This window comes from Magallana gigas, chromosome 5, assembly GCF_963853765.1.
Source record: "Magallana gigas chromosome 5, xbMagGiga1.1, whole genome shotgun sequence".
NCBI classification, from domain to species: domain Eukaryota; kingdom Metazoa; phylum Mollusca; class Bivalvia; order Ostreida; family Ostreidae; genus Magallana; species Magallana gigas.
Genome location: NC_088857.1, coordinates 48,232,567 through 48,260,346, shown reverse-complemented (window position 1 = coordinate 48,260,346; position 27,780 = coordinate 48,232,567). Strand labels below are relative to the sequence as shown.

The 27,780-nt window shown below is 34.3% G+C and overlaps 1 protein-coding gene and 2 non-coding genes across 5 annotated transcripts; all 3 read right to left on the bottom strand.

Moving 5' to 3' along the window:
• Nucleotides 1–1,026: 1,026 nt before the first annotated feature.
• On the bottom strand, nucleotides 1,027–27,477 carry LOC105328828 (adenylate cyclase type 3). Of its 3 annotated transcripts, none has more exons than XM_066085987.1 (20): nucleotides 26,392–27,477; nucleotides 21,198–21,347; nucleotides 20,724–20,842; nucleotides 17,499–17,607; nucleotides 16,854–16,981; nucleotides 16,563–16,724; nucleotides 14,159–14,261; nucleotides 13,894–13,947; nucleotides 13,461–13,522; nucleotides 13,223–13,369; nucleotides 12,511–12,598; nucleotides 11,637–11,729; nucleotides 10,990–11,237; nucleotides 10,127–10,205; nucleotides 5,699–5,857; nucleotides 5,286–5,423; nucleotides 4,647–4,739; nucleotides 3,949–4,048; nucleotides 3,326–3,450; nucleotides 1,028–1,464 (listed from the first exon to the last, which is right to left on the bottom strand). In XM_066085987.1, exons 1-20 carry the CDS (start codon nucleotides 27,028–27,030, stop codon nucleotides 1,339–1,341), a joined length of 2,922 nt encoding a protein of 973 aa, XP_065942059.1. In that variant the 5' UTR covers nucleotides 27,031–27,477; the 3' UTR covers nucleotides 1,028–1,338. The 3 variants fall into 3 exon arrangements, with proteins under 3 accessions (XP_065942061.1, XP_065942059.1, XP_019923007.3); XM_020067448.3 differs by having other exon boundaries at nucleotides 1,029–1,464; nucleotides 10,990–11,240; nucleotides 26,392–27,476; XM_066085989.1 differs by lacking the exon at nucleotides 4,647–4,739 and having other exon boundaries at nucleotides 1,027–1,464; nucleotides 10,990–11,240.
• Trnal-uag (transfer RNA leucine (anticodon UAG)) lies at nucleotides 7,557–7,637 on the bottom strand. Its single transcript has one exon. It is a non-coding gene; the product is annotated as a tRNA-Leu (tRNA).
• Trnal-uag (transfer RNA leucine (anticodon UAG)) lies at nucleotides 9,843–9,923 on the bottom strand. Its single transcript has one exon. It is a non-coding gene; the product is annotated as a tRNA-Leu (tRNA).
• Nucleotides 27,478–27,780: the final 303 nt, after the last annotated feature.

The following is a 27,780-nucleotide window of genomic DNA, read 5'->3' as shown; positions in this document are numbered from 1 at the left end:
TAATGGTAAGAACTTTCCTGAACGGAGTGCCTAGAAACGGGTTGACTAATTGACATCATGGCGGAAAGTGTAAGGCGAGTGAAGGGGGATGTGCGGCCATCTTGTACATTTGAGGATAAAAATGTAAACATTTCTTGAACTGGCTTGTTTCTGTCCAAAACTGGCCCAAAATGTTGTCAAAAGATGAAGAAGCAATTAATACGAAGTCATTCATGTCATTTTCTTTGAAAAGTATGCATACAAGACCGGGATAATGCCTTTTAACAGCTGTCAAACTGCGCAGCTACAGACTTATAATTTGAAAAAATTAAGAAAGGGGTTCATTGGTGTCCTCTTTACAACCATTTGTTGAGAAAAGGTTTGAATCTTGCTCATTTAAGTCGTAACTTTGCCTCAAAATAGGGTACCCTATTTTTCAGTCGGCATCTATTTTTAAAACAAGAAAAATCCAGTCTATACTTAGAACTCCTGTGTCTATGGATATTTAAGGAATAAGGAATCATTCTTTGAGTATTATGAGGTGATAATTTCGGTCGGGGCGTGGTCAAACCCAATAAAGTCCGAAGGGCTTTATGGTAGATTTTACGATGCTCCGACCGAAATTATCACCACATAATATTCAAAGAATGATTCCTTATTTTCTATATTTATATTATATCCAATTTATACACTTTAAAACAATATTATTTTAAAATCACTATCTGTTTATTTGGCACATGCAATGTATTTCTACTCGGCGCAGCCAATACCGTGGTTTTTTTTTTGGTTATGCTATGAGACACGCCCTTTTTGTGGCACTCATGTTTTATGAAGTTATTAGGTTTTAGGCTTCAAAATTGGTTCGTATTGTTATCACGGACAAAGAAAGTTTAAAATGTAAATATATTTTCATAGAAAAAAACAAATAAATGTCAATTTGATATACATCTCTATACCTGATTATGCTTGTTTTATGGGGATTTGTTAGTTCTATAAGTACAGATTAAAGTAATTTCTTTTTAGAAGTGGGATAGGGTTAATCATCTAGTATAAAAAAAATTTTAAGGTAGATCTTATGACTAATTTGTTGTCCGCCCAGTATTGAATTTTAAAATATAGAATACGAAGTATTTTTATTCGTATAAATGTTATAAAATGACAAGATTCCAAACATGGAATGTTTTAAAGTTTCTGGCATTACTTGTAGTTTCTCCTCGTTTATTTATTTTTTTTTTATTTTGGTTGCAGATGTTATGTGATATACATACAAAAATACTAATTGAAAGTGACATGAAAACCATCACAGATTAACTGAGCACTAAATATCCCTGACAGTTTAATCCCTGGCAGTGGGCGTGGTTAATGTCTGTCGTACGTCAGCACCGTCACAGCCATTGGTTGATTGGTCGAAATAACATCCTCCTCCTCCCCCTCCTCAAATTTGTGTCCGAATTTCCTAAGAATATCCCCGGCTTCTTGGGATACCTATGGCAATTATTAAATCAGATTGTTATTATTTAATTATTTTCTTACGTTAATTACTACGTTATGAATATCTTATGTAGTTTTATAAAAATATCTTATTGAAACAGTTTCACAGAAACTGAACTAATGCAAACAAGAGGCCCATGGGCCACATCGCTCACCTGAGGAACAATAGGTATGATAAAATCAGCTTAATGGTGTCATAATACAAACTATCTGGACAATGTAAAATAATACATGTAGATCCTGTATAAATTAAATCAATTTTCCCCCTGGATATTCTTATGTTTATAATCATTAGTCCCTTTTCTAACAGGATGATTTTATAGTCATATCACATGTTGAGTATTGCAGTTCTTAAAAAGATCCTTAACGATTGTTTATATATGTATATGGGTTATAAAGCTACATCAAACTCTGAAACTTCTTGTGAGGCCAAAAAATTGTCCTGGGTCCAAAGTCTTAACAATTATAAAGAATCATCTGGCTGATAAGTTTCTGAGAAGAAGATTTTTAAGATTTACTCTATATATTCCTATGTAAAACTTTAACACACCCCTTGTGGCCCCACCCTTCCCCCAGGGATCATAAGTTTGACAACTTTGAATCTACACTACCTGAGGATTCTTCCACACAGGTTTCAGCTTTTCTTTTTAGTTTTTGAGAAGAAGATTTTCAAAGATTTGCTCTATATATTCCTATGTAAAACTTAGATCCCCCCACTGTGACCCCACCCTACCCCCGGGGGTCATGATTTTCAGCACTTTAAATCTACGCTACCTGAGGGTGCTTTTACACAAGTTTCAGCTTTCCTGGCTGATTAGTTTCTGAGAAGAAGGCTTCTAAATATTTACTCTATATATTCCTATGTAAAACTTCGACCCCTCATTGTGGCCCCACCCTACCTTCGGGGGTCGTGATTTTCACAACTTTAAATCTACGCTACCTGAGAATGCTTCCACACAAGTTTCAGCTTTCCTGGCTGATTAGTTTATGAGAAGAAGACTTCTAAATATTTACTCTATATATTCCTATGTAAAACTTCAATCCCCCATTGTGGCCCCACCCTACTTTCGGGGATCATGATTTTCACAACTTTGAATCTACACTACCTGAGAATGCTCCCACACAAGTTTCAGCTTTCCTGGCTGATTAGTTTCTGAGAAGAAGATTTTTAAAGATTTACTCTATATATTCCTATGTAAAACTTCGACCCCCATTGTGGTCCCACCCTACATCCAGGGGTCATGATTTTCACAACTCTGAATCTAAACTACCTGAAAATGCTACCACACAAGTTTCAGCTTTCCTGGTTTCATGGTTCTTGAGAAGAAGATTTTTTGAAATTTTGAAATTTTCTCAAATTTTTTCATTAATTTCTAATTATCTCCCCTTGATAAAGGGCGTGGCCCTTAATTTTCACAACTTTGAATCCCCTTTGTCTAAAGATGATTTGTGCCAAGTTTGGTTGAAATTGGCCCAGTAGTTCTTGATAAGATGTTGAAAATGTGAAAAGTTTACGGACGGACAGACAGACAGACAGACAGACGGACGGACGGACGACAGACAAAATGTGATCAGAAAAGCTCACTTGAGCTTTCAGCTCAGGTGAGCTAAAAAGTGAATACCTATGTCAAATTCGCAAAAAGGTCAAAGTGAAGGTTAAGATGTAGTTTGATAATAAAGTATTTTAAAATTTTAAAACTCTAGATATGACGGGATGGACAGAAAGACAAGAAAACAGAAAAAACAAGCCTAGCTGTGTACAATGTTAATAATAAATTGATTAGATCAATAATATAATAATGAAATAGTGCACTCGGAAACATTCTATACTGTTCATCATAGCCTACATACTTACTGTGATCGTGTTAGGTTTGGCTGCTGTATGTATCTCTTTGGCAATGTCTAACGTTGTCCCCCAAACACCCCACCTAGCTTTGGATCCACCAACGATACTGGACAGCACTGGACCATGGTGGACACCTGAAATGTCAAATCAGTCTCATTGATTGATAGATCACACGTAACAATCTAGATCTTAATTCATTCTTTAGTGTTTAACTTCTTTAATGCAGCTTTGCCTTCCCGAGCATAACCGACCACATCACTATGAATCTGGGCCCGATAAATTTTGTGACTTGATGATGGTGTCATTCAACTATATTGCCATAGATCTATCATTGAAGTTTTCAAATCTTAATGAGTGGCACCAGAAGCATATCAAAGATTACATGTATTGAAGGCATAACAAAATTTTACCAATAGCCAGGCACATATGTACAAAATAGAATAAATGTAACAAAATTAATTAATAAGAAAAAAAATGATTTTGATTTCCTCTGGTTTTCGTTTTGTTTCAGATTACTTCGTAATTTAAATAATATACGTTTAAGGCAAAATGGAACAGTTTTCTTAGCTAAACAACTACCTAAAACTAAAATCTTACATACATATAGAGAAGAATTTATAAAATACACTTACCTGCTTTCATATAAGAAATATTCATCTCTGAGCAAAGGTTTTGAACATGACGTAGGAATGTCATCATCTGGCCGAGATGACTGCTGTGCCCTGTCGTTTCCTGTAAATGTCTTCTGATATTTATATTTCAAACAGCAGTAATAAACTAATAAGTCTGTTTGATATAAGTCTTGAAACTTTTTCATTTATTCAATTTCTTTAACATATGAATTGGAAATATACGTAGTTTGACTTCAAATACCTACAAATCTCTCTCGACGAAAATTTTAACAATGACAAGCTAAATAACAGTAATTTTATCATATCAGAGTGTTTATAAGATACTTCACCCCAATCCCTTTCAAAAATAAAAAAAACCCAAAAAATATTAAAATACCGTTTATGCAGTATTTTTTGCGATGATTTATTTTTTGCGATTATTGTTATATCACAAAAAATAAATCATCCAGAAATTGTGTTAGTTTTTAATGCTTTAATCATTTTTGTAGACACTACAAATTTTTGTTCATTTTAGTAAATTGCAGCACGCGAATAAACAGGACGCTAGTACACGGTAGATGACTTATGAAACTAGAAATCTTATGGCACTAAGTAATGACTTTGTAAATATCATTCTCAAAAGCACAGAGAACTGAATCATCATTAACTACATGTATGACTCTTATGGATTTATAAAAGCTTTCAGCATCTCCACGCACCTGCACACCATCACAGAGTCCGCTGATAAATAAATGTGACGTCACTGAAGACACCAATCGATGAATCCCACTAAACGAAACGTCTAGCAAAACCTTAAAATCGATGAAAACTCATTAATTTCTCACAGCTTATTAAAAAAAAAAAATATTAAAATGGTACTTCTTTAACGGAATTGCCTCAGACCTTCGTACGAGTTCCTCTTTTGATCTAAACTAAGGCAGTTCTCATATATGAATTAACAGCTTATGGCTTAAAAGGATGAAAGTACTCTTCCTAAGAGAGAACTTTTAACATGGGTTTGAATAGATGATTAAAGAGTAATGCCCGTTCCTCCTCTCCTGGTCCAGAACTCTGTTGATTTGTACTGGCGTATTATCCACCTTAAATGCTTTTAGATTTTTTACCACAATCCAAAGTTTTGATTCATACTTTAAATAAGCCTGCGTCTCTTCACCGAGACATTTTTTTTTCAATTCCTCTTTAGTTAAGCATCAAAATGTTTAGCGTATAAATAAAAAAAAAATTAATTATACATATACATGTAAATTATGTATTTAGTTTATTTTCTTAATTGTGTTTTTTTTTCATCTACGTTGAATTAGCATAGAAAAGTGAAACATGTGACACGAGTCTCTGACCTTGTCAATGTTGTCGATGAACTGAATGGCTTTGTAGGCCGTCGTCGTAGCCTCGTTGTCGGAATCCTCGGTGTTCTCATCAAAACACACCGACAGAACCGCTATACCCACCGGGCTGACTGTACCCTCCAACACGTCCTATAGAAACAGGGTCCAGGCACAGTAAAGAAACAATCACGGTGTGAATCAGTTTAAAAACCGACAAGTAAGAGCTAATTCATCAAACTCGATGACTAATTATTATAATAAACAAAATTGAATATAGACCAATGACGTCATAAAATGCACGGTAACACAATAATGCATAACATGCGCGATAAGACTTAACGTTTGTAGCAAAAGAGTCGAGGCTGAACAGCGTTAAGTAATCTCTCAGATAACGAAATCAATTAACAATAATCTTGACCCCTTGCCTTCTGGTTGTTGTTATGTTGAAGGAGACTGGTCGCCAGTTCGTACGGAAACAGTTCCAGGACTAGCGTCCGGTATTTCTGCCGACAGTCCAATAGCAGCTGTCTCTTACGCTTCTTCCGTGTAGTGAAAGCCATCAGTCGCCCAAACATGCTTGATATCTACAGATATTAAACGATATTACAGTTAATGTCATAAGTCGCCCAAGCATGCTACATATAGACTTATACAGATATCAGTCGCCAAAACATGTTTGATATCTACAGATATCAAATGGTAATGCAGTAAAAGCCATCAGACGCCCAAAATATTATAGAAACCTCACGTTAATACAGTAAAGCCATCAATTGCACAGTCAAGCAACGGCCTATATATAATATAAAACGGTATCCGACGGCGACCTTTTCCCCTTTTCTAAATGAGGTTGTGCGCTTTACAATTGACCAATCAGATTAATTACCTTAAAACTTTTTTTATTCACATAACTGTATATGATTTTTATAATATACGAGGGTTGTCCCAAAATAGCGTAGACAAGTGGCGTTATTCAGTTAATCGAAAACAAAGGAAGATGAAATTTGTGCCTCAAAGGGTTCAAGAAATTTGCATTCAAACAATGTTTTAAAATTGAATATTATTTGAGATTAAATTAGTGAAATGAAAGCATGTTAGATCAGAAATTCGACATGCGGCGCAATGTCAAAAACAAAAAGTTAAAATCAACATAATGAATTGAAAATTGGGCGGAAAAGTACTTTTCGAATGAAAAAATTCAAATAAAACATACACTGATATTTGATAATAATTCTTTCATTTACTCAGAAAATGTTTTGCCTATAACAAAACTTTTAATACAATATTGTAAAGACCATGAAATAAATCCCAAGCGGCATTGGAAGTAAATGAAATTAACAAAATCGATGAGAAATGCGTTTTGTGAAAAAGTAGTTTAACAACATTGAAAATATTTGAACAAGTATGATGACAATAAGTGAAAAAAAAACCCCGAACGATTTCAATGGACGTCAAAATGTTGAACGACACATTTCGGTAAGACGGACGTTAGACAACAAGTAATACAGGGCAAGTTTGGAGCCGACAGATCGTTTGTACCTAGAAAATATTTAAAAACAAAAAAAAACTAGAAATATATATTGAATGTGCACGCAGAGTACATGTTCAGAGATGATATTTTTTCTAAGACATTTTCGGAAATAAAACGTAAATGTTATCGTGAACGATGTGGAGGGTTTAGCAACAACGTAAAACTGGAAATTTTCGACGTCGCACATTGCGCCGCCTGACAAAACTTGTTGTTACTAATTATTCATTTTCTCGAGAAATAAATAAAGTACAGATATGAACTTTTCAGCATTGCTTGCCAAAGGGTCATTGAAAAAACACAGAAGTCTAATGAAATTGCAGTGAACAGATTATAAATTATGTGTCCTGTCTACATTATTTTGGGACAACCCTCGTAAGTAAACATGGAAATTTTCATACAAATTTTCATGACGAAATATCGTTCTTATAAGTAAAAAAAAAATCATTGACAAAAAGATAATGAAATTGTTCAAATATATATGTACATCTCACTTTCAGTACCTCATAACTTAACACAAGCAATATCATTCAATAAAAGAAATAATCCAAATATTTTGAAGTAAAATTTTTAATATTTTTCTACATATCTTCTTTCAGAGATCTTTACTGAACGATACGTATAGTCCAAAAAGGAAATTTTACGTACTTGTGGTCGATATCTATGAACTAAACACTGGGATATCAGTATAGCATTGTTGGAGCAGGTTGAAAGCAAAAACTAAACACCCTTTTATGCTGTGGACCACTTAAAAATTATGGCAGCGGTGGGATTCGAACCCACGCCTCATTGAGACTGGTGCCTAAAACCAGCGCCTTAGACCGCTCGGCCACGCTACCTTGTAAATACCACCTCTAACTTTTATTAAATTTGATAACCAAGATTTTAAAATCTACCACAAGCTTATCAAGTGAAAATCCCCATTGCAGAAGATGTTTATTAATGGTGATTTGATTGATTATTTTATATCACACAGTAATGACCATTCATATCTAATAATATATAAATAGTGCCTGTTTGGGAGGGTAACAGTTGAAATTGACACCCCGAGAAACCCATTGTCAACCGACGCGAAGCGGAGGTTGACAATGGTTTTCGAGGGGTGTCAATTTCAACTGTTATCCTCCCAAACAGGCACTATTTATTTTGTTATACTGAATGTCTTTTTTAAAATTTTTAAGAAAATTTTACTGCTTTTATATAGGAATAACGTGAATTTTACAGCGAACCGTACGCGCATAATTTTCGCGCATGTAACATTTTTTAATGTTACCCGTTGCCAAGTGCGTTGCTAACGCTGAGGGTAATAGTAAATATTATTAACTGCGTCGTAACCAATCAGATTTCAGTATTTAACATGAAAGTATAACAATGTAAATTACGACAATAAATAATTCATATATTATTACATATTTTTTGTAAGACTAATCGTTATTTAGAATTAAGATTATATTTCGCACATCCTGCTTCGAGAACTCATTTCTCTTAGACCTCCTAACGTTAGAATACAGAGTAATTAATTTATTACTATACTTTACAATTAAAATTATGCTCTGCGTGTCAAAAATGAAAAAATAAAAATAAAATAAAAATAATTATTTTACGAATATTGTTTCATTTAAAACAAGAGAAAAGCCTTCGAATTAATAGAAAACCAGGTTTTCGTTAGTGTGAACATTATCCATAATGTATTTGTCAACCTGGAATAAATAAGCACTACGGGACCTATACAGAGAAATGAGGTTCTCTACATGCAATATTTTGCAACAGAAAAATTAAGTTTAAGGTGGCTCACTACACCTTGAAGTATTTTCTCAAATCAGCAGAAAATTAATTACTTGATTATGATAGATATCATAATGAATAAAAAGTATTTAGGTCAAATAGGCAAAAAAATGTGCAATTTTGGATGCAAAATAAAATAAATTTATTTCATTAAACATTTACAAAAACTCTAGGCGGATTCGAACTCATGATCTGAGGTTCAGAAGCCCAATACTTTAAAGGGGCATGGTCACGATTTTGGTCAAAAATTATTTTTCAGATTTTAATACTTACAATGCTTTAAAAAGGCATTTTTAATAGGCAACAGAAATTTGAGTGTCAATTGTTGAGTCATTAGCGAGTTACAGGGCTTGAAATTCTTCGCTGTGTAAACAAAGCGTTTGTTTACATTTTGAACGTTGAAGTAAAAATTTCAGTTTTAATCCTAAAACGAAATGTTTTAAATGTTAGGAACTGTTTATCTATGCTTAAAATAAGTAAAAAGATGGACAAATAAGCTGGAAAAAGATTTGTTACTGGTATATTGAACCTACGTAAACAAAAACAGGGCACGAGCCTTGTTTACATGACAAAGAATTGTGAGCCCTGTATCTTGCTCATAACTCTACGAATTACTCTCAAATTTTATTTGATCATTAGAAATGCATTTCTAAAGCATTGTAAATGATAAAAACATAAAAATAGAATTTGACCAAAATCGTGACCATGCCCCTTTAACCACTGAGCTCCGACGATATACAACCCAATCGAACGATATAAACAGTTTAACAAAACATCTAAATCGCCATCTTGTGACGAAGTGTCTTTAAAAGTATAAGAATGGGTGTAGTGAGGTACCTTAACTGCTGGTATGTTTCGCAAAAATGATCAAAAATCAAAATCCAAGTAATATGCAAATCTCTGATATATTTACAACTGATCTGCAAAACAAAACTTCAGTTCCTATCTTAAAAACTGTAGGAGGAGTTATCCATACAATAGGGTACATATGAACCCTTTTGGCAGCCGCCCGATCGCTCATCATTTTCACTATTTTAATTATCGGGATTTTCCTTCGGAAAATTAAACAACGTTTTTTTTTATGTTTACTAGTATACGATCAATTATTGTCATTTTTAAAAATTGTATGTTAATATCTATTATAGTTACAGATTTGCAGCTTCTGGTATAAAAAAAATCTACCCAGGTCGTCCATCCGAATTTGTTTCGGACCAATGGCTATACAGACCTCAATGTACTTGCCATTAAAAAAAACTTAATGGCAGCGGTGGGATTCGAACCCACGCCTCATTGAGACTGGTGCCTAAAACCAGCGCCTTAGACCGCTCGGCCACGCTACCATATATAACAATGAGGTAATGCACAACGTAAATGATTCAATAGGCAACTGATAATCGATAAAATCAGGGAGTATTACAAAGTCCATTATTATATAATGATCTCTCTCTCTTTGTTTATTGTAGTGTTCTACCTTCTAATTTAAAAACAAAATTAAAATATCGATTAGATGTGCACTGCTATATTAGAGAAGTCGACGACTAACCTGGATGTTCAAAAGAATCACGGAAACACAAATTCCAGTAAAATAGATGGAGATGTCATAATTAGGCAGTATGGAGGATCTGTAATATTGAAAGAAACAAGTAATCACTCATCAACACAGGCCGGAGACCGGAGTAATGTCTTACAATAATTACAAGTTGAAGTAAGTAATCAAGTACATGAAGTTCACTGTTATGCCGGTAATAAGACCTGATTTGAAAATCAGAATCATCTTCATTAACAAAAGTTGATTAAAATGCCGTCCTTTTTTCTGATATTGTGTATTCTCGTTTTACTCCTATATAATATACAGTTTTCTTTACTTTGTAAAGCCAATAGTGTAAAAGAAGGATAAAATTTAGAAAAAAAAAAATATTTAAATATAATTTAAAATTAAGATTGAAAATTAGTAAAAGACAAAAGTGTCAAAGAAGGATAAAGGTCAGAAAGAAAATATTCAAATAATTTTATATATTTGTTACTGTCATTACTTTAATGGGACAAATAAGAGACAATTAACAGTTTAACTACATTTTTTCACAACATTCAAAATCAATAAATTCACACTTTAATGTAATGTATCGTAGATTTGTACAATGATTATTCTGTGTTGAGCTCTTACTAGCCTTTATTATCAATGAACCCAGACTTCTATATGTATATAGTAGTATTTCTACAATTTCTACCAGTGCATATTGGTATAAGAAATTACGGGATTTTTCAATTTCGAATTCTATCCGCATTGAAGGAAACTGTTTTTTGGGGTTTTCTAATTTTGTTTTTTTTTTTTTTTTTTTTTTGGGGGGGGGGGGGGTTTTCAAGGGGGTAGGCGTTTTCGTGGGGGAAGGGGAAGGAACTACTCACGGAGGAACGCCGGTTATCCACTCCGAGGTCCCAGGTAAGACGCCATACCCCACCACGTGGTGGAAGACCGCGGTGATGACGATACAGCACAGTTTGGTCATCAAGCTGGCTACGTCACACGTAGTGAGCGCCACCGTGAGGACGGTCAAGGTCACGGCCATGAAGGACGGGAAACAGCAGAGGTGGGGCCGGGCGGAGGGGGAGGACTGGGTGACATTGTGATGTTGAGATCTTGTGCTATATTCCGCCTGCTAAAATGAAAATATTCATTTAATATTTTTAAGCACATGGGACAACGTACATCTATGTATTCTTTGCAATATATTCGTGTGTCTCTCTCTCACATAAGTTTGGGGGAGGCACTTTCCCATACAACGATTTAAACGACCAGATTAGGTTACACTTTCACGGGGGGGGGGGGTTCTTAAAGTAACTGCAACACATCCCATTTAAAAAAGAACGAAAAGAAGGATAGATAAATAATTTTAACCCCTTGCATTAATATCGATATTCAAAGATTGTGATTGTGAGCAATGGCGATAACGAATACCCTTCGAACAAGGACAACGTTTGAAGATACATGCACTTTGGATCATATTTTCGAAGAAAATTTTTATATATTAAGACGTAAAACAATAAAACAATACCATTAAGAACACGCCGGAAGTACAGAAGTAAGTCACAAATCCCACCAGAAACAGGTGTCCGACAATCAGGGTCAAGGTCGACCGGTGCTGCTTCTAAAATCGGTGTCAGATTCTCAATTTTAATTCTATCAACTTTAATACATAGTCTGAACAAAAAAATACAATATATGACATGACTGTGATGGTTTTTTTTTATACGTGTGCCTATTAAAGTTAGCAATGTTCTCTTTGAAATGATGTTTAGGAAGTACGTACGTACAGATGCTGTTTTCAAAGACACATACATGTATTTGCAAAGTAAAACTTACTCTTAAGATATAAAATAAAGTAATAATTAAACAAAAATATATTTCCAATTTGTTACAGTTTTGTAGCTCCCAGTTTGAAGGAAATCGGACATACTTTCTATTTATTTTTAGAACAGGATTCTCAGACCTGCTGCTTTTTCTCCATCAGACTATTTCAATATTTGGACACCAAAGATTTTGGTATTTTTAAATTTAGTATAGCACGGAACAGTTTAGTATCAATATATTGCTAGCTCTTAGGTGTAAGTATTTGAATACTTTGATGAATCAATTCAATGCGTCTAGAAATTAAGATTCGGATCTTCTCTCAAAACAATAGACAGTGAATATATCCACTGACTGGATGTCACTTGTTTCTCATTTTTACTTTCATAAGCCCCTGTTTAACCCTAGAGAGAAGCCATTTACTTCGGACAGGTCCCTTGGAATAGTTCCCTAACTATAGGCACTCCACTCACTACCACTGGATATGTTTAAAGTATCCCCTCTCTCTACTTTAATCACAATAATTGTTCCGTGTTCAATTCAACTAACACTGACCCATTTCCACGGGCGATTCATCTCACCTGTACTTTGCTAATGAAGAAGTTGATGGCAATGAAACTGAGTATAAACAATACTGCAATGGTGAGAGATATTATCTGAGCGAGGGATCTGAAACAAAAGACCACTGAAATGTTTTTATTAATAATACAAACTGATTTCAAGACAGTGATTGAACAGTACTCTTTAACAAAATAAAATAATTGTCCATCTTCATTCATAAGCTAGAAATTTACTTTTTTAAAGTCGTTACCTTATCATATTATTATTTTTTAACTTATATGTTAGAAATACTGAAATTAACGGTCTGTTTTTAAAGGGGTCTTCTCAAGATATCAAAATGCGCTATTTTTGGTGTTAAGTTTACAAAAGCAGATACTCGGAATAAAGGATTTGAAATTTGAGATAACTTACAAATTTGAGATAACTTACACGTTTGATATGACTTACATGTTTGATATGACTTACAAGATTGAGTCAACTTACATGTTTAAGACGACATACATAGTTCAGATGATGTGTACGATTAAGAGGACTTACACGATTGAGTCGACTTTAATACTTGGGATGACTTACAAGTTTGAGATGACTTACATGTTTGATATGACTTACAAGTTTGAGATGACTTACATATTTGATATGACTTACACGATTGAGTAGACTTAAATGCTTGAGATGAATCACATGATTGAGTAGACTTACGCTTGAGATGACTCCATGATTGAGTCGACTTACATGTTTGAGACGACGGCGGTCACATAGAAGTTGGTGAGCACAGAGAAGACACAGAGGCCTACATAGACAAGACTCAGGGTCTCCCGGTCTCGCTCACACACAGGCTTCAGTGAGCTGTTGTACCTGGCCTGGATACTGGACCGCTTCCTGAAACAGAGAAGTGACAAGGCTGACAACTAAATTACAGATACTATTTACTTGTTCGACTAGATAATGATTTTACACAATGTTTACTAACCTCTTTAATTCATTACGTTTTGTATTATAGTCTCTCAGTGTTTGGACGTCTTCCTCAAGTCCCTAATCATAAAACATTTGGTTAGGAGAAGGAAAGACGGAACTTGTATCAACATCAAAAGCATGCGGCAAGTTCAAGATCAAATATTCAATAGAGAATACAGCATCTTTGAATTTCAGATGTGTTCATTTTGTGAACACACTAAGTGTTTATTTTTCAGAAAATGCAACCATGTTTAATATTTTGATTAATTAAATCTGTGAGTGTTTTTTCATTGTCTGATTATTCAATGTACTGCATTACACAATCGCCAAACTGTTTCCCTTAGTAATTGGGATCCAGCCATTATTACTCAATACTTACTTTTACTTCTCTACCAGGTAGTTATTACGCGTGTTTGTAATTTCAGTACTTTGATTGATAATAAGATCACCTTTCTGTGAACCCTGCGGGCGGCGATTCCTTTTTCGTAGTCATCTCCATTAAACTGAAAATAAAATATTTGAGTACAAGGTAAGGTGCTGTAGTTCAGGGGCAACTGCTCCAAAAAGGATTCCATGGCCATGTTATTTTTTAATTGAGATAAGAAATTCTGACTATAATTCATATTGAAATCATCCAGAGAATAATGTTAGGTCATCATGTATATATCTATGTATATATCTATATGATGGTCTCCAATGGTCACCAATGGTTACCCGTTTGACGACGTATCTGACAGAGAAGTCGGACTCGCCGATCGCCTCAATGATGAACTCGTCGTGAAGAGTTGATTTGGTGGCCTCGGATATCAACACCTGTCTGCAGGGAAGAGGATCAAAAATCTAACATATGTAATATAAGATTGTTTTAGACATGGCATCAATTATTTTGAATATAAACAAAGTATTGAAGTACTTACTAAAGTACTGACAGTTGATTTTATCGATTATTATTCATTTTAAAATCAAAGATATGTTATTCTGTATGGAAAGAAGTTTTTAATATGTATCTGAATAACGTGCATTTTTATGTTATAAATTTATGATATGAATTCTCGTACAAGAATTCCCGACAAGAATTCCGAAAAACCCCATATGAATAATGTTTTGTAATATTTAAAGATCCAATTAATTCCATCAAAATATGTATCAGTAATCGAAACATTTCTAGAAAGCTGTATGGATCCAAACAACATTGGTTGTACCATTTTTAAAAATCTGACGATTTTTAATGTATCTTTAAATAAGTTTCTTTGAAAAACAATGCTTCAGAATACATTACGTCGATATCATCGACTATTTTCAAGAACTAAGTCTTCTCAGTGGTGATGATTTGTGCTTATGCCCAAACATTGTCTCACGTCCGGTTTTACAGAGTATCTGCATAGGAAAGTTGATTAAAAAAAACAACTCCCAAAACTCATACTTGTTGGTTGCAAGTATTAAATAAGTATCGTTGAGTTTACTCGTTCCTAAATGTACATGTACTTTTTTTTTATTTTCTCAATTCTGCTATTTTTTCAATGCCTACATTTTAAATTCAGTGTTAAAACTAAATGCACAGGAGAATTTGAAGTTAGTGTCTGTGTTTCGATCGGATACTTACATGCTAGAGTGAAATACGTTTGTTTTATTTATTAAGGTTTACTCTAGATTCCTTATTTTACGCGAGTACCGTTTTTTTTTATTTATTTAATTTCGATAATATAAACTAGCAACACAGAACTTTTTTAACAATTTTAATACATGTATAATTTGTTAATCCTTTTCGTGAATGAATCCACCATATTAACTTAATTCGTTTCAAGCTACATGTATATATTTTTAAATCAATAATCTCGAAAGTCATCAAAATCCCCCCCCCCCCCCTTCATTAATGAAAAACAAAATAACTTAGTTATTTGCTCATATTTCGTCCGAGTTCACTCAGCATAAACATTTCTGTCATTCTCTTGGGAGATATTTGATTTATGAAAGTTCATTAAAGCTATTAGTAATTATCTAAATTCATAAAACTTTGTCTCGACGTAAATAAAAAAGTTATTTTGATACGTCTCTATGAAAAAAAAAACACTTAGCAACTACATTAAGTCTATATGATCAACACTGTCTGAAATGATTGAACATGGCATTATGACCCAAACCTCTTCTTTTTCCGGAATGTTTTGATTCTTCGATCCCATTGACATCACTTTGCGAAAACAAAATATAGAGTAATATTTCGAAATCTCTTATCTAATTTTTTTTTCAAGTTTAAGTCCCAGTTAATTTGATACCAGACTAACCCTGTTTGATCCTATAATAACCCTGTTTAACCAAGTTCACAGTCTTATTTATAATTTTTCATAAGTTACACTTATCTAAAGTCAATCGTGTAGCAAATATAAACTCTACATGTGTTGCTTATTTATCGTAACTATAGGCCTAATAAGAACATTAATATCACATGGCTTGAAACAATCTATCAGATGAAACATTTTAATTATATAAAAATGATACTAGACAATAGGTATAACTAACTTTAGTACACCACTCTTATTGCTAGCGCTCTCGAGCGCTAGAAACTACGTTAGTCTTTTAACTGGAATACGCATGCTCGACTCCATAGTAGGGGATTCTGGGAATACTCTACTACGTTTTCCGAGCTTGCCGGAAAGGCCCGAGAAGATTCGATTGCTACAAAACAGTACTAATGGTTCTTGAAAATGTTCACCTCAAAATTTAAATTACAGTAGATACATAATGATTAAGGCACAGTAAATGAGCTATGCCATTGCCGATGTGAAGCCCACTCTAGATTCACAGTTCTAAATTGAGACCCCACTCCAGCACAATTCCCGTACACCACTGAGCCTTCCTATTTAATTAATCGAGTCAGAAATATAAACCAATGCTTTAGAAATCTGCTTCTGTGTTTTATGATGGCTACAGCGCTAGCTCACCAATCTTTTTAAAAGATAAGCTTGTTTAACGACTACGTACGTTGCTACCCATCATCCTTTGTTGCATCATATTTAAATTAAAAAAATGAGCGTTACTATGCATGAGCGTTACTATGGGTTGACGTACATTTTGCGAACGATTTATTGAGCGACGACATTGCGTATGATTTCCCTCTTACCCGTTGTGTGCCCTCTCTAACAAGTGTTTGGCTCTGATGACGTCATCACCCAGAAGGTCGTACTTCCAATGTCTTGCCCCCAGCACCGCTGTCACTATGTCACCCGTGTGGATAGCGATGCGTGCGTGCACATTTGGAAGTTTTACTTTGTTTTTGAGTTCCCTTAGAAAGAAAATGACAAATGTTATCGTTAACGCGTTACATTTGGAGTAGGTTAATATTAAGCGTTTTGAAGAAAAAAAATACTCAATTCATTTTAATAATATTCAAAAGGGGAGACTGCATACGAACTTCATGTAGTCCAGTATTGCCATTGCTGTGTATACGGTTAGGATGGGGTGATCTACACGTGTTTCCATGGCGCCACAGACGGCTTGATACTCGTTTAAAGACCATCCCACCTCCTCCATAAAGTGTTTCTATAGGAGACAGCACAAGGTAGCAAAATGAATAAGATAAAGTCTTTATTAATGTGGAGCTAATATATGTTTCCTTAAACCTTACGTCAGGAGTCAACAATTGGTGTTAAAAAGGTCAAAGTCTCAAACAATTAAAACAGTGTCGTACCGACTCATCGGGTGGGTGCAATTATCCATTGAAGAAATGTGAACAACAAGTTCAACTAACTATGAATTTCGATCATATGACTTTCGGTCATATGACTGTATTAAATTCGCCCTTGTTGTCAGCAGATGAAGTTAAGACTAGGCAACTTTAAAACAATGTTTAAACTATCGTGTTTATCAGATTCAATTAATGTTATCTATCATATACATGTATTCCATTGCCAAGACGAACTTAAGAAGCGGGGCGACACCGTTTGCAAGTGTAGTGTAAGGGCGGAAGAGACACGAGGCGAAAATAGCAGGTGTATAGTATGCCTAATATATTAATTTCTTCTCAGCATTAAAAAAGCTGTTGAGTATTTTTTTTTACCTTCGCTTGGTAGGAAAACTGGGACATTAATTCGTTGATGAGAACAATGCATGATTTAGGAGATTTATCTGCAAAGTCACCAATCCCTGTCACAGTGCAAAACAACATGCTGAAATTAAAAAGGTTGTAATCAGAGCAACATGTAATCAAACAGATTGAATTAAGAGCTACATGTAATCAAACATTATCATTAAACGTTACTGTGACCCTGCGCAATACAATTTAGTATGTTATTTCGAAGATAGATATAGCTGTTTTGATGTAAAGTTTCACCGAATAAAATATTTTTCCATATCTAAATTGTTTTTTTTTTTTAGCTTAATCAACAAATGTGATTAAGCTAAAAAAAAAAAAAACAACGACAATTTAGAAATGTTCGGCAAAATCCATTTATAATAAATTTATGGTAGTCGAAATAGTGATGTGGAATATCCAGAAAAATCTTCCAAAATTGGTTCACTAAGGCGAGAAAATGGTCCTACCATAAACAAATCATGATGGAATCGAAAATCTTATATAGTAATCAAAACAATATTTTAATCAGGGTGTGTTGTATTTGAAAAAAGGCATGTTTTTGGAAATCATACTATCATGGGGTGAAATTTCAATGAACTATAATTCAAGACATTTTGTATAAAACTTCACATTAGTTTATTTGTTATCAAATTGCTATAATATCTTTATCGCATTTTGTCTTTCAAAACATTAATCCCAAAACATTTGTTTACGTAAGGCGTAATTGCTTAATCGTTTTAAATTAACTCTTACACCTCACCTTTGATTTAATTGACTCACTCATATTGAAGTTTTACTCTATGACATATGTCACTCGTGCTTAAGTGCTTTCTATTGTTTTCAATTCTTATTTGTATTGTGTTATACACCATTGTCGGGAGAGAGGAATTAGGTTTCGGATTGTCCGGGTGTAGTTTTTGGATTCCCAGAAATCACCCATACCGACCTAAAGTTCAAATAAAGTGCTTTTTACCATCTAAAGCATTTTAGTTTAATTGTCGCCGGATATATAGTAACCCCATATTTTCCCCGGTGATAATACTATAATAAGATCATATCAATCATATTTACAGCAAAATTGTAATCAAAGCATGTTGTACACAAAACAATTCATCAGCTAGAGAGAATTGTAATCAACTGAGGGCATATTGTAATTTATTATATTAAATTGTTCCTTCTGCTATGATAAGCCATAGGCGTCGGAACCGGGGGGGCTAGGGGGGGCTTAGCCCCCCCCCCCCCCCACTTTTTTTGCAAAGTTATATCTAACCATTAGAAACATAGCATGATAGAGGGTTCAGCCCCCCACTTTTTATCGCAGGAAAGATTATTGTTCCTAAATTTACCTTGAAAGATTGAGAGGTTAGATTCAGAAGCATACTAGCCCCCCCCCCCCCCCCCCCCCCCCCCCACGGATTAGGAGTTTCATCATTTTGGAGAAGAAAAATATGGGTAAGTAACTTTTTTTTTTGGAAGTGTATACCCCCCCCCCCCCCCCCCCCACGGATTAGGATTTCCATGATTTTGGGAATTACTTTTTTCTGAATATTTCTGAGGATTAGTCTAGCCCCCCCACTTTTAATTTGCTTCCGACGCCTATGTAAGCAATGTGGCTTTTATCTTTTATGGTTGTCGTTTCTATTCTATTATATGAATCACGGTCACTTCAATATTTCCTGCTTTGAAAACAAACCAGTGAATTAACATAGAATACATGATTCAATAAATGTACGTCTACTCTAAAGACATTCGGCGAGCCGTTCTAATAGAGATGAAAAGTGGTTATCCAATAGGAGTTTCATTCCGCCGATTGCTTCATTTATACGGCAGAATTTCTGCTCTGTCGGAATCATTGAAATTACTTTCCTGTTCATATACCTGGAAATGATTTTTTCGTTTGAAGTCTAAACTACATTCAGTTTGATTATTCAGACATGTATATTCATCGGGGAATAGCTTTTTGGATAAACTTAAATCGATACGCAAGGACATGTAGACTTCAAACTAAAAGCAAACCAGACTGATTTTCAAAGATATTCTTACTATAACAGCTCAGTTTTTCGAAATCGAATAATCGATCATAGATGCAAACCCTAATCTCTCTGACTGTCTTTATGATTTTCCAAAAAACAATAGACTTTATAGGAACTGTCACAGGGACATTCCAAATTCCAAAAAGGTCAACCTAATAACGATAAAGGTAGGAATAATATGTCTGATGAAATTTGGTGATAACGAACAGTGTTCAGAATCAAAAGTCAAAAGGAAAAATACAAAACAGAATAAGAGCAAACACAGACCTCTAAAAAACTCGAGGTAGGAACAGGTGCCATGGAGGATTGCACGTCATCTACTCAGTGGAAGATTGTATTTGCCGACAAAGTTGTATGGACCATAGAACTTACGAAAATATTACTTCAATGGAAACTCTTGACAGTCCTGTGTTATTTGTTTGTCAGTAGCTTGCCTCGCCTTACAAACTGTTCATACGAGGAGCATGTCCTTTTTTATCTAAAATTTACGTAGATGTTGTCTTTTAGAACTTCAAGCATCTTTTTAGTATCCACCTCAGAGTACTTGTGTACACAATCCGATTATGGTTTTTATCAAACCAATTTTGCAAATGACCGATGACAAGGTAAATAAATTTACGTGATCAATTTTTATCGAACAAGCAGCAATCAATGATGTCAAAAAGCCTGGACTTTGTATCGTGGAGGATGCTTGTATAAAGTGTAGAAAGTCGTTATTTTTATGCTATTGATTTTGGTAAAATTGCGGAATTAATGGAAAGTTCTAACATAAATGTACAATTTATATAATGAGCCTTACAAACAAAGACTATGTTGTTTCCTGCTTTGTCAGCAGGGATCGGTACAAACTGATCGTGTAATCTACTAGTATCTAGTTCCTTTTCCACTTCTAAATTATCAAATATAGAAGGATATACCGATACATTATAACAAAAGGTTCAAAGCGCACGTCAAATAAATACCAGTACCCCGATATGCTAGTTGATATGCATTCTCTCGCGATAATTCCCTTCCATAATCCTCCATGTTAATATTTGTTGGTTATTTTATATATCAAGGACTATAGTAAAAGTACAAAATAGTATACGGTTTTTGCCGCAGAACATTAGTTTTTATAACGTTTTAATGCCATCAAACCATTTGGACCAAATCGAAGTAATGTTGGAGATATATGTACCTGACATCTTCATGGCACTTGCTGCAAAGTTCCCGGAAGGAGTTAGATCTGTACAAGGAGAAGTCACGCGAGATTCTCGCTACCACAGCTTTCGGCAACACGGCCGACAAAAGGTTCTTCTGCAAAATAGTTTTTTTCTTTTATTAAAGTTCAATTGATAAACAATATGTAACGTACACAACAACTGAAATGATTACATCTATTATTGATAAAGATTTCTTACACGATTTGTAAACTCTTGAGTTTATAAAGTTAAAATCCTACATGGTCGTGGGATCGGAAGACCAAACAATCTTTCAGATATACTGTACCAGACTATCAAAATTGCAGAGTTACTAAATACTCAAAAAGTGTTTGGAGCTGTTTTTATATCATATGTAAACCATTAAGCCTAATTATCGGTTTTGAATTTACATCTGCTATCAGATGAGCTAGTCGATTATCTGTAAATTCTTTGTTGTTATAATAATATACCTGCAGAGCTTGCGTGCGTTCTATAGCAATACTGGTCAGGTGCGAATCCTTCATAACGTAGAATGCATTTCTCAGGTGAGTGTCCGTTCGATAGAACATGTACGAACCAAACGTACAGGAACAGAAAACAATCGAAGAGCTCAAAGACACCTGAAAAAAGAGAGCCATTATTCTGTCTATACAGACGTCTAGACATTAGAATTATGCATGCACGTTTCTGGCAGTTGCTCAACTTTCGAGATTTCGTGAATATTCGAATTTCAATTCTTTAAAAATTAAAAATTTGATCCTGAGTTATTATTCATTTATAAAGAAAATCTATGATACAAGAGCGTATGGTCAGTGAACATCAAATAATCACGAAATATGGCTCCATGTAGAACGATTTTAAATAGATTTGTTAATCATTCTGTATTTCCAAATTGTGACATGTGTGACAATTTGTGACATGTATGTACATGTTAACATCGTGTGAATATCGTACATGCATACCAGTATCATCAAACGTCTGCTCGATAAAAAAAACAATAAACTCTGAAAAAACCTGATGAAAAGAAAATAATCGGCCATAACATGGGATGATTTTGCATCCCATAAAACGACTCGATGGATTAAGTATCTTTGATGATGTATATATTGCCATCAAGGACCAGCATAAGATGTACAAATACACTCTGTGCTGGTTATGATAAAATGTCCATGCTGCCCAGAAATGATAATCAAGTGAGCTTTAAGCGTACTTTTTAACGTGATTGATTTTCGTGCAATACTAGTATACACTCTATACACAATATAATAAAAATGACAGAAAGTCGATTCACTACTTGACCAGGTCCATTGTAATCTTCATGAGTTCTCTATAAAATATATGCCACACTTGGCACTTTTTAATAACTCTTGAAAATTACAGGGAAGCAGAAGATTTTGTCACCCTGTTGTACCATTACACATCAATATAACAATTCTATGTAACGCGTCTTCTGATTGTTTGTGAAATGATTGTTGTTATTTTGTCTGGGGGAAAAGTGCTGGAAACATGTAAAATGCAGTTTGCGGGCCGGGCTCTTCCAGCATAAGATCCATCCTTGGTGTCGAATTGATGAAGATTTCGAGGACCACATCTTTAATCTTATTCTATTCCCAGAATATGAATATAATAGGTTTTGTCATTTTCTCTTTTTCTATGATGGTACAGACATTGCTTTCGTACTGTACATCATTGTATAAATGCGTCAGATACGTACTCTGACAATATATGCATTACCACGGTGGTCGCTATGTATGAATTGTATTCTTTTGTCGAGCACACATTGTATTCTCGTCCAGTTATTAGAGCTGTGTTGTTTGATACTCAATTTTGCTTAATTTTGAAAACAGAATATAATCCACATTACAATTCTACAAAAATTAACATGTTTTCCTCTTCATACAACCTGTTATCAACATACGAATGTTTAAGTTCAAAAAGTCAAATGTATTTTCCTTTCATTACACTTTATTGATTTTGCTCATGTATGATCCTGGCTTGTACAATACAAAAACTGTTTAAAATATGTTTTATATTAATAAATCTCTGGTTTCTAACTTGGACGACTCTGCAATTGACAAGCCAAGTTTCCGGGGATCAATGGAATATTATCCAGGGTTTCCCGGTAACGCTATCAACAGACAACCTTCAGAACGCGCGCTCGCTGATCACAGCAGCCGACATGGATGCCAGGAAATGACGTCATACAGAGCTTTTTTGAATTTCGGATAAATGCAAAGAAAACAAACTAAAAATCAAAAAACAAAAAATGATAAATGTGCATTTATTCATGACTGAAATTAAAATTATGATGAAGTCTGGGCTCCATATTTTTGTCAAAGTCTATTTGAGGTTTAAAGGAAATCAAACCGATTTCAATCAACAAAAACATGGTGACCCACTATACTTTAAAAATGTCATTTTGTATCCCAACAACTGAACGTTTTAGAGAAATACTACAAGTCCGTAAATTCGTGGTTAAAGTTCCATTTAGCATTTAACAGTGAAGTTTGTTGTGACTGAAATGGCTCAGTGGTTAGAGCACCAGACATTAGGTAACATTATAGATCTAGGGTTTTTAGGTTTTGGGTACGATAACACCAAACTTTAGAATTTTTTTTTATCGTTTTTTAAAATATTCAAAACTGAATATAGTTATATAGAAATCGTGCTTTTGTATACTTGTAAATTAACATCATATAGTATATTTGGTTGGAATTAAAATTAATTTGAAATTTTTTTTACGACAAAACCAAATGGGCATTTGCGCTATCTTGTTCCCCCATCTTCTTTATCAAAACGGATTTCCATTATTTTAATAATTATATGCACACTGTACAGAGAAAATTGTGCATCCGATTCACCGAGTTGGTTCGGAGTGTAGAGAAAGATGGTTTTCAAAGAACAACAAATATACCCTGACCATTATAAAGTCCCGTGAAAGCAGATGTCATGTCAAACATTGACACATACACGACCTCTGACCTTAACATTTAGGTTGTCAAACAAGTAATTTATATACTGACATGATAAACTGTCCGTTTATCTCGAGAGCTTAGTACCGGTATATACCGGTAATTAATTTTCTTTTGGAGAATACAGAGAACCAGAAAGGTGGTTCAAACAGTCTCACCTTGGGTTGCAGCAAAAACCAAGCAATCATCAAATTATTGATTTATTTCTTTACGAAAAAAACTTGTTAGACAAAATATCATGCAATTTCAATTACTGAACGAATGGATTTTTTTTAAAATTTCACATTATCCTGACAGTGTTATATTCCCAACATAGTGCAGTCATTCTCCGTAGGTATCGAGCTTACTGTTTTTTGATTTAGATATAAAGTTCTGAACAATAAAATCTGAATTGCATGAATGTCTAAAAGTATATTGATTTTACAGTTTTTAATTAGAACTTTCGTTATTTAATCAACTTTAGTTTGTATAATCTAATCAGTTGGTAATTTGATCACATATGAGATTTGGTCACATATTAAATGATTGCGGATAGTGGTAAATACATTTCATTTATATTATACGTGTATATGAAGAGATTTTATATTGAGTCAACATCTAGTTCTGAAACCTCAATGAAAATGACAGTGTTACTCCCAGGTTGTCCATCCGAATTTCTTTAGACCGGAAGCTACGGACCTTCACCTACACTATAAAGCACAGGTTTTAAGTATTAAGACTTAGTGACTTTTTTATTGTATCATGTATATCCAAATGACAGAAACGTAGATCAATCCACAAAACCTTATCGTATGAAAGTTGTGTTTGCAAGTACATGTATTTAGTATTACTGAATTACATAAAGTTATCAACTAGGAAATTCGAGCTAATGTCAGATACTCTGGTCCAAACCGAAAAGTCATTTCTTTCAGTTTCTTACTCCGTATCTCTAGACATGAAGTAAATCCAAACGTATTACTGCGCAGTACTATCAACAGAAGGTGATCTAGGAAAGGTTGGACAAAATACAAGTCGAGAAGTTCATCTGGGAAAGGTTGGACAAAATGCAAGTCGAGAATGAACGGCACGATCAGATGAAAATCCACTTTAATCTATGTGGTGGCATTTTGCATTGATAGTACTGTATATAATCTTTTAATATAAATGCAAATACTTGTATACTGAATTTTATAACAGGGGAATAACTAGGCTCATATTTCTATTCAATAAATCACAGGCACTTGGCGTTAACAATTTTTCTTTTTTATAATAAAACAATTCCTTGTGCCTGTGCTATAAATATATATGATGCTTTTAGTTCTTGTTAACAAAATTATGGTACAGAGAAAAAATTCATGTACGTTTGACGCTGTATGAAATCTACTAACAAATCTACTAACAAATATAATTTTCTTTTACATAATTATAATACAATTAATAGGCAGAAACTTCTCAATAACCTCATAAACAAAAGAATTGCTTCTAAGCACTTTTTATGAATATATTAACAATTTAAGGCTTCTTTCAACTACTAATAGTGGGGACAATGCTTGTAAAGTGAAAATTAAAAATCAACGATATCTTAACATACTTATAGAATTCTCTCAATCTAGATTAGAACATAAAATCCAATTTTTTTTCTTGAAATATGAAAAAAGAAGAATAATTACAGGAGTAAAACAATAATATCATAAATATTACTAAATCCCGACAGTTCTACAAGCGGCTTACGCTATTATTGCAGTTGACCTTTGATACAGTGCACTGTAAGAGAATACTCATGGTTATACTGCTGTACATGACCACACAAGCTGTGATTATTTTTGCACCATATGAAACTATTCTTCGAATTACGGACTCGTAAGATGATACGTATACTTAGATTCAGACCTTCTCCAGTACACACATTAATACATATATAGAAATAAACATGTATGAAATATCAGAATACTTGTTCAGAATGCAAATACGAAAAGCGAAATGTCCGTCAAAAAATTAATTAAAATTTCAAAGTAATTTTATTGTTTATCGATAAGAAAAATCCGTACACAATATCTTTAGTTCCAATCAGTTGTTAAGAAAAGACAACTGTCTAAATATATTGTGTGATACCCCCATTTTCAGTCATGTGCGGATAAATGCGCGCGGAGTAAATAAAATTTACTTCACAATGACCCCCAGGTAGTCATAATTCCCTTATTTTTCCCATAAAATTTAGAAAATTGCCATTTCTTTGAATCTCCAAAGTGGTCATGTGCCATCAATACATATAAATCTACGAATCATGTAAACCTAGGCATCCATTAAACATTTGCCGTAAACGTCGTGGTCACTTTAAATTTCTTTGAAGTAAAAGTGATTTTTCCGACACTATGTACAATGCATACCTTGATACAATCAACAATTAACATGGTTGATTAAATCGCAAAAACTCGCCAAATTCACTTAATTTATAAAAGTTTGATGATCAAATTATTTCAAGAAGGCATTTCTTTCAGTATGACTTGATATTTGATGGTACACAACGTTAATTCTATTTAGTGTGATGTTAGAGCTACATTAGATACATGAAGTATGTTGGTGCATGTTTGGGGTTTTTTTCTTTATGCAAAAAAAAACACAAAACGCTAGAGACATTGAGTTCGAATGCAGCAAAATCTCTTCATTTCTGTTTCACAGAAGTATTGACAGTAGAAGTAGCAAAATCGCTTACCTGGTATAAGATATCCATTGGCGAACTTTTATTTTTGAAAAGTTTAAACACAACAGCTGATAATTGTCCTAGAAACAGAACTAGAACCATTGTACAGCATACCCAGTATCGGACGGGAAGAGTGACAAACGCCAAAAAGACTAAGAATGCGACCCATTCCAGCCTCATACCGGAAGCGGAAATTTCTCGAAAATCCAAAAGTTGAACACAAACAAGAAGGGAAAACGGCAAAACAAATACAAATAGTGATACGATATGTGACGTGTTCGTTTGAATTTCTTTGGCACAGTATAAACTTAGAACGGCGATGTTGACCAACAAAAACATGCACGTGGTCAAAATGGCTGGCACTTTCTCTTCATTAAAATGGAAAATACTGAGCGCAAAAACGATTCCACCAAACATAGCCGATGACAAAGGTAAGTGTTTCGATATGGATAACATTTTCTCCTTTCTGAACACATTGTATTTCTGTTCAATGCTTTCCGAATGATAGCGTTTCCAAGGGAATCTCGCATGGAGAATTTTCCAATCTTCCTCTGGATCCATGTTCTGTTGGTCTGCGGCTCTAAGTCTCCCACTGGTCATCTCCTGGTCGTCTGCTGTCGCCGGGTGGATTTTTACGTTAGCAGTTGGCATCGTCACCAGATATCGTTCTCGAGTTTCCGACTTATTAGCGGTATATTATGTCTAATGTTGTTTTATAGCAGCCTGCGTTCTTTGTGATCAATGTGTTGCTTTTCTCGAGCTTGTAGGACAGAGACATTCTGGATCCGATTGTCTTCATCTTCATTTACGTAGTATATGTTTTCTCGGGTATATTAAATGAGCAAGAGATTACAGTTTATAATTGGCCTTCAGTGGGTCACTTTTTCGCTAACGCAACTCTCACACAGCGTTATTTTCATCCGTAAAAAGAGACTAGCACTCCATAGATATACATTCACTGAGTAATCACGGAATAATTTGAAAATGTTATTCAGTTGGAATAACTAATTACTTTACATTTGAAACACCAAGCTGCAGAGTGAAAATGGAAAGCTCGGTCCGTGGCTCCCTTCAGTAATGATCTATATGATATCTGAATCCTTGCCGCTCTGTGGAGGCCATTGATTGACAGTTAACACCGACAAATATAATCAACACAATGTAGGTTATTGGAATCAAATGAAGACTATCCCAGGTATAAATGAAAGGGTTATTTTCCAATTAACAAACAGTCCCGTTATAGCACAAATGTTTGAATTGTTAAAACGGACACCAATTAAAAAGATATTGCTTTCTCTCTTTCTCTCTCTCTTTTTAAACATCCTTTTTTGAATGATTTACATGTACATCTGAAATCATTTCATGTTCATAAAATTTCAGAGATGTGCAGATGGACTCTCG

Coding starts and splice junctions, on each gene's coding strand:
- LOC105328828 (XM_020067448.3), bottom strand. CDS start 27,030: ATGCCAACTGCTAACGTAAAAATCCACCCGGCGACAGCAGACGACCAG. Junction 20,843..21,197: donor AACGCACGCAAGCTCTGCAG/GTATATTATTAT, acceptor ACTATTTTGCAG/AAGAACCTTTTGTCGGCCGT. Junction 13,523..13,893: donor CCCGCAGGGTTCACAGAAAG/GTGATCTTATTA, acceptor TTTTATGATTAG/GGACTTGAGGAAGACGTCCA.